Source organism: Puma concolor, chromosome D4 (genome assembly GCF_028749965.1).
Source record: "Puma concolor isolate L17-30 chromosome D4, mPumCon1.1.hap2, whole genome shotgun sequence".
Lineage (NCBI taxonomy): Eukaryota > Metazoa > Chordata > Mammalia > Carnivora > Felidae > Puma > Puma concolor.
Genome location: NC_141679.1, coordinates 31537666 through 31545021, shown reverse-complemented (window position 1 = coordinate 31545021; position 7356 = coordinate 31537666). Strand labels below are relative to the sequence as shown.

At 39.2% G+C, this 7356-nt stretch overlaps 1 protein-coding gene across 1 annotated transcript; it reads right to left on the bottom strand.

Annotated features, from left to right (window-relative positions):
- Nucleotides 1-1915: 1915 nt before the first annotated feature.
- On the bottom strand, nt 1916-3002 carry LOC112868735 (immunoglobulin-binding protein 1-like). The gene has a single exon (XM_086685203.1). The coding sequence runs from the start codon at nt 2982-2984 to the stop codon at nt 1953-1955; it is 1032 nt and encodes a 343-aa protein (XP_086541329.1). The 5' UTR covers nt 2985-3002; the 3' UTR covers nt 1916-1952.
- Nucleotides 3003-7356: the final 4354 nt, after the last annotated feature.

Genomic DNA, 7356 nt, shown 5'->3' with positions numbered 1-7356 from the left:
TCTGTCATATATGCTTATATGAAATTTAAAACACATAGGTAGCCTGTATTGATATGTAAATGAACATATTCATTTTACAAAGGCTAATTTATATAGCTCTTTTTCCCACTTACAATATATTATGAAACAAACACATAGATACTACTCAACCACTTTTTAATGGCCACCTAGGAAAATCTGTTACAAGAATTCCCAGACCAACCTTCTCATCCAGTGGATTTAGGGTCTCTTAGCACTTTTCAAAGCTGCCCTTGCACCAAATGTCACTGCCTTAAAACTCCAAGTAAGGGAAGTAGAAATAAGTCCAATGACTCTCACAGAAAGGGCTTGATCCCGTGGTTCTCAATCCCTAGAGATGGGCCAAACCACTGACCTGAATTTGCCTCTCAACAAGAAGGTCTGGGTACCAAACAGAACACCAAACTCTATCATCACCTTCCTACCTCTCATCTGTTAGAGAATGCTGGGAGCCTGCAATAAAGAGACACAGAGGCAGCTGGACGCTGTAAAGACACAGCATTAGGTTCTGAAGTTTATGGGCTTTAAACATACCCCATAAGCCTGCTTGACATGTCTAATCTTTCTATACCAGCATATTGTAAATTTACATCACAATTCTTTTAACCAGTGTCCTGTGTTAGGCTTGAATTGGTTTCCAATTCCTTGCTGATTACAATGCTATTCTGACCACATATCATACACATATATCCATGTCCAATTAACGATCATTTCTGTTGGATTAAATTCAAAAAATGAGATTCCTAAGTTAACTTGCTAGGTAAAATGTTGATACATATTGATAAACCCTCTGAAAAAGACTTTTTTTTTTCATTTGAAGGTTAAGTTTCAGTAGCTTTTTTGAAAGGCAATCTAATGTCATTGCCCAAAATATAAAAAGCTGTTTTCATCAGTGTGGCTGCTATAACAAAAATACGATAGACTGGGTTGCTTATAAACAACAGAAATTTATTTCTCACTGTTCTAGAAGCTAGAGGTCCAAGTTTAGGGTGGCAGCAAGGTCAGATTCTGCTGTATAATCAGAGCCCCCTTCATGGTTCATAGATGACCTCCTCCTTTACATGTTTCTTCACATGGCAGAGGGAGTAAGGAAGTTTTCTGGGGTCTCTTTTACAAGGGCATTCAGTCAGAAGATTAGTGAATGACCCTCATGACCTAATCACCCTCGTGACCTAATTACATCCCAAAGGCCCCCACATTCAAATATCATCACGTTGGATGGAGATTAGATTTCAACATATGAATTCCGGGGGGGGGGGGGGACAAACATTTGATATATGATAGGGGCCATGTTCATTGACCTAGCAGTTCCACCTCAAGGAATCTCTCTTATAGAAATAATTAAAACAGAAACTATTTACAGGGAAGCTTAAGGGCCACTCACTTGCATAAACCACAGCAGTTATATTTTTATGCAATTATTTGCATAATCATATTCCTAAAGACCAATATTGTATAAGCTAAAGTACTCACAAAGTCTGGATCTACCACTGACGTGCACAACATGCATAAAGATGTAAGTATATATATGATTGATTAACAAAATCTAAATAACTGGAAATAAGGAAAATTTTATGTTATAGAATTTTCTGACCTCAGCACTATTTACTTTTTTTTTAATAAAGGGACTTTTATTATTTTTTAAGAGAATTAATATAGCCATTGATTATACAGAGCCATTTGTCAGTACTTTTTTCTTTCCACTTACGAAACTGGAATACACCATGATGAGGATGATAACACCAAAACAAGATTGCTGGCTGATCACCTAGAGTACAAATACACACTTACTTGTTTGACATTTTATTGAACATAAAGCAAGATTAAGCATCTTCATTTTACACAGCTGAAGCAGGAGCCCAGGTAGGGGAAGACTGCATGGCTTTCCTTGTCTGGGAAGATGTGAGTCCCTGAAGTCCCATCTTGTGGTAAGACTAACCCATGTTCTGTCGGTTGCCATAGCCTCTGGGATGGGTGCCCTTCCAGTCATCCCACTCCCGAACTCTGTGGAGTGTTTCTTCCCCCTCCTCCTCCTCCTCCTCCTCCTCTGCCTCCTTTTGTTCCTGATCTTCCTGTTGCTGAGCTGCTCTTTTGAGCTCTGGTGTTATCTTGGCTATGCCCTGATCTGGTAATGCTCCATATTTCTGATGCTGATCATACCAGTCATTCACCGTCATAGATGCCAGACTTGGATAACCAGCTCCAAATACTTTGGCTTGGGCCACATTCCGAGTGAGAACGAAGGGTTTCATTGGAGGCCTGTCCTGAGGAGATGAGTAAGAAGTTGATGCGTCTTTTGAGGAGTCGTCTTCTCTCAGGATCTTCATCTCCTGGTCAATGCTCTCAATCTCTTCTAAGCTAATACCGATCCACCTTCGAAGGTGAAGAAGGTAATATTCACGAACACACTCATCATCTGCTTGACCACTTTCCACAGCAGATTTCAGTGCAAACAACCTATGCTCCACCTCCTTCTTCTGCTTGTATCTCTCTATTTTAGCCTGTCTTTCAGATGCCACAGCAACGAGGCTGGGACACGCCATGGAGGAACTAGCAGTATTATTATCAGCTGAGTTGGTTTGGGGCAGCTCAAACTCTGCCACATGATAATACTGGCACTGAGTTAAGTAGTTTAAAAAGTGTTCTCGAGCCCACTGCAAATGATCTAAACGCTTGCTGGGGTTGACTTGTTTCATGGCGAGCGCTCCTTGAAAAGCTGAGACCATCAGGTACTTCAGGTCTGTGGAAGCAATCTCTTCCAAGTCTTCATTTCGGCTGAACAAGTCGAGCTGCGATAACATTTCAGCAGCCTTCTTAAGGAGGTCTAGTCCCCTGAATACCTTATCTTGAATTATCTGGGAACCGGTGGGTTCAGTCGCTGCTTCCACTTCGTCCAGAAGCTGCTTGCTGGTTTCGAACAGCGCGGGGAGCCGCAGTAGCAGTAAAGCGTCTCCGGCTGTTGCCATCTTGGGGGAAGGAGGAAGGCGGAAGCAGCGCTATTAACTTTTGACCTCAATATTCTTTGCAGCAGGCTCCTGTCCTGTGAATTGAAAGGTGTTTACCAGAGTCTCTGACTTCTCCCACTAGACGGCAGTAGCACCCCTTCCCTCCAGCAAAATGTCTGTAAACATTATCATAGGTACTCTGGGAGGCAAGATGTCCCCCTCCCACTGATTATCGCTATAACCATACCAAGGCAAACTATGCAACTATTAAAAGGAGTGCCATCATTGTACAAGTGGTTGTGGAGAAAAGATAAATACATCTGTTTAAGTGATGAAAGCAAGTTGATGATCTGTACAAGTAGTACGAGTCCGCTCAGTAAGAAGCGTATCATATATGGGTATATGCACATACATTTGCATGCATATGATAGAAAAACACTAGAAAAATGCACAGCAAATTGGTAGCTGTGGTTACATCTAGCGAGAAGAATGAGATGGGAGCAGCGTGGGAAGAAACGGTGGTGAAGAGAAACATTCATGTTTAAACACATCATTAAACACATTCTCACTATTTCAATCTTTTACACCAGTAAATCTTTACACCGATGTTTTACTCATTAGAAAATTAAAGCAAATTATTTCCTAAAAATGAATGAAAGTTATGGTACATGCTTTTTAAGTCAGGCTCCCACCAGAAGAGTATAAGAGTTTCTGCTTCCCCACATCCTAGCACTGGGTGTCATCAATGTCTTTATCATCAAATACCTGAAAATATTTTAGTATTAGTTTACTTTGTATTTCTTTAATATTGAGGTTGGTTGGATATTTAAATATTTATTTAATCTCTGAATTTCTTCTAAGAGCTGCCTATTCTTTTGCCCATTTGTTGTTGCCCACTGTTCTTAGATTATTTATCTTTTGCTGATTGACATTAACCTTTTATCTGTCATTACATGGCCATATAGAAAGAGGTTTCAACAGTGAAAGAGACCTCATGAAAAAAAATGTAATCACCCCTCATTTATAATTATAGTCTTGGAAACCAAACCAGCAGGACACAATAAAGATAAAAATAAGATTTTCCTTGATTTGTGATATTTTACTCACATTTGAAATCTCAACTTACGTTTATTTTCTTTTTGTTTAATTAACAGATATTTCAAATGACCTCTACATGCCAGGCTTTTTGGCTGTAAAAGTGGAGTTTTAAATTATGGACTTTCAAGTCCTTAGGAGTCTTAGAAAACATTTTCCCATCCACTCAGTTTATAGATAACTAAGATTCTGAAAGTTCAAATGCCTTCTTGACCTCAGTCAGGAACCCGGTTGGGAGCAGACATTTGGGAGGTCCCTGGCTCCCACCACCATGTCCATTCTCTTTTCATTTATTCAGTACACACTCCACGCCTTATCCATGCTGTACACAGTCAGCTAATTTTAGAGTATTTACACAAATATTGTCAGAAGAATTGTTTTATTGCACAAAAGCAGATAAAAAAGAAAGCATAATGATACTAAAATATGTCTGGTGACAAGGATTCTGGCTCACTTTTGGGACTATCTGTTCATAATGATTTTCCCATAAGACAATTCTTACTGCCATTAACAAAGCACTTACTTGAACAGCATGCTTTGAGGCTTTATCTGCTTCCTACAAAACAACCTGTTAATGTAAATGTAATCAGAAGTATTCTTGATTTCATTGTATTATTTGCTTTCTTAGCAAATCTTACACTACAAATCAGCATGCAATTAAAAACCAGGTTCATCCATGTTTCATATTAGATAAATAAAAGGAACTCTCCACACTTTTAACTATGTCTATCTTGGCTGCTCAAGCACTGTCAAAGTTTTGGGGAGCATACAAATGTGAATCACATGCAGTACATGCATGTGAATCACATGCAGTACAAAGGACAAGATGAGCATCCTCTATTTTTAAGCCTTAAGTGATTCCACTAGTCAGTTAAAATAAGACTCCATGTTAACAACAGGTTTACTCATATATATAAACACTTATAAGTTCCTAGTTGAGACTGCATTTGCCTAATTTGCTTTGTACCATGTCCAGCACAATGTCATGTCCTTGTGCAATGTTTACTTAATATTATTAGATAATGACATGTATAGATTTAATAATTTGCTTGAGGGAAAAATGAAATTAGTTCTTTGTTTAGCACCTTTTATCTGAGAACTTCAATGTAATTTTCTAGCATCCATCTTTAAGATGCATGGGAGATGAGGGTGGCAAATAGTAGCTTTACTTTGCAGATAATAAAGAAAGTGACATTGAGAAGTGAATCTGCCTGCCGAAAGCCAGATTTTGAACTGATAATAATACCAAGATGCCTTTTAATCATTGCTGCTATTGTATTAGTATCTAAAAATGAATTGACACCAGCCATAATTCTGTATATACTTTCATACACCCTGTAGAACCCATATTTTTTTTTATGTTTGCTATTCGTTGGATTTTCCTGTCTTAAGTCAACCTATGAAACAACAATTTAATAATATGAGACGGTTCATAATTAAGGGATAAGACTTGAATCTTTGGCATAATAACCATATAAGAAAAATACTTTCCAGAACAATTACAGACAGATAGAGATACACAAATCGAAAAATGGATAAGAGATACACAAATTGTATTGGATTGCACATCTAGTACTCTTATCTCAATCATGCTAAATAATATCTAACAGGATTTTGGAGACATTCCAATCTTGCTTCCCAGCTAACTGCTGATCATTTATGCATGGTGGCTTTGCCTCAACCTCAGCTTCAACATAGCTAAAGTCTAATTTGTCATCCACCCATCTAAGTCACCAGCTCATCCTGATGTTCCTGATTCTGTCGGAGGCACTGCCAGGAATCCTGTGGCATCCGAGATCCCACTCTCTTGCCATCCCCTCCCTTCCATCAGCCAGCAATCCTGCTGATTTGTGCAAAATGCTATGTCTTACATCTCAGAATATGTTTTATTAGTTATTAATGTGAGTATGCAAATAGGTCCATTAGGAAATCCTTTGCATTGTATTAATTCAGCGTTTTAAATGATTATATTTCTTTTTTTTTTATTTATATATGAAATTTATTGTCAAATTGGTTTCCATACAACACCCAGTGCTCATCCCAAAAGGTGCCCTCCTCAGTACCCATCACCCACCCTCTCCTCCCTCCCACCCCCCATCAACCCTTAGTTTGTTCTCAGTTCTCAACAGTCTCTTATGCTTTGGCTCTCTCCCACTCTAACCTCTTTTTTTTTTTTTTTTGTTCCCCTCCCCCATGGGTTTCTCTTAAGTTTCTCAGGATCCACTTAAGAGTGAAACCATATGGTATCTGTCTTTCTCTGTATGGCTTATTTCACTTAGCATCACACTCTCCAGTTCCATCCACGTTGCTACAAAAGGCCATATTTCATTTTTTCTCATTGCCACGTAGTACTCCATTGTGTATATAAACCACAATTTCTTTATCCATTCATCAGTTGATGGACATTTAGGCTCTTTCCATAATTTGGCTATTGTTGAGAGTGCTGCTATGAACATTGGGGTACAAGTGCCCCTATGCATCAGTACTCCTGTGTCCCTTGGATAAATTCCTAGCAGTGCTATTGCTGGGTCATAGGGTAGGTCTATTTTTAATTTTCTGAGGAACCTCCACACTGCTTTCCAGAGCGGCTGCACCAATTTGCATTCCCACCAACAGTGCAAGAGGGTTCCCGTTTCTCCACATCCTCTCCAGCATCTATAGTCTCCTGATTTGTTCATTTTGGCCACTCTGACTGGCGTGAGGTGATATCTGAGTGTGGTTTTGATTTGTATTTCCCTGATAAGGAGCGACGCTGAACATCTTTTCATGTGCCTGTTGGCCATCCGGATATCTTCTTTAGACAAGTGTCTATTCATGTTTTCTGCCCATTTCTTCACTGGGTTATTTGCTTTTCGGGTGTGGAGTTTGGTGAGCTCTTTATAGATTTTGGATACTAGCCCTTTGTCCGATATGTCATTTGCAAATATCTTTTCCCATTCCGTTGGTTGCCTTTTAGTTTTGTTGGTTGTTTCCTTTGCTGTGCAGAAGCTTTTTATCTTCATAAGGTCCCAGGAATTCACTTTTGCTTTTAATTCCCTTGCCTTTGGGGATGTGTCGAGTAAGAGATTGCTACGGCTGAGGTCAGAGAGGTCTTTTCCTGCTTTCTCCTCTAAGGTGTTGATGGTTTCCTGTCTCACATTCAGGTCCTTTATCCATTTTGAGTTTATTTTTGTAAATGGTGTGAGAAAGTGGTCTAGTTTCAACCTTCTGCATGTTGCTGTCCAGTTCTCCCAGCACCATTTGTTAAAGAGACTGTCTTTTTTCCATTGGATGTTCTTTCCTGCTTTGTCAAAGATGA

Coding starts and splice junctions, on each gene's coding strand:
- LOC112868735 (XM_086685203.1), bottom strand. CDS start 2,984: ATGGCAACAGCCGGAGACGCTTTACTGCTACTGCGGCTCCCCGCGCTG.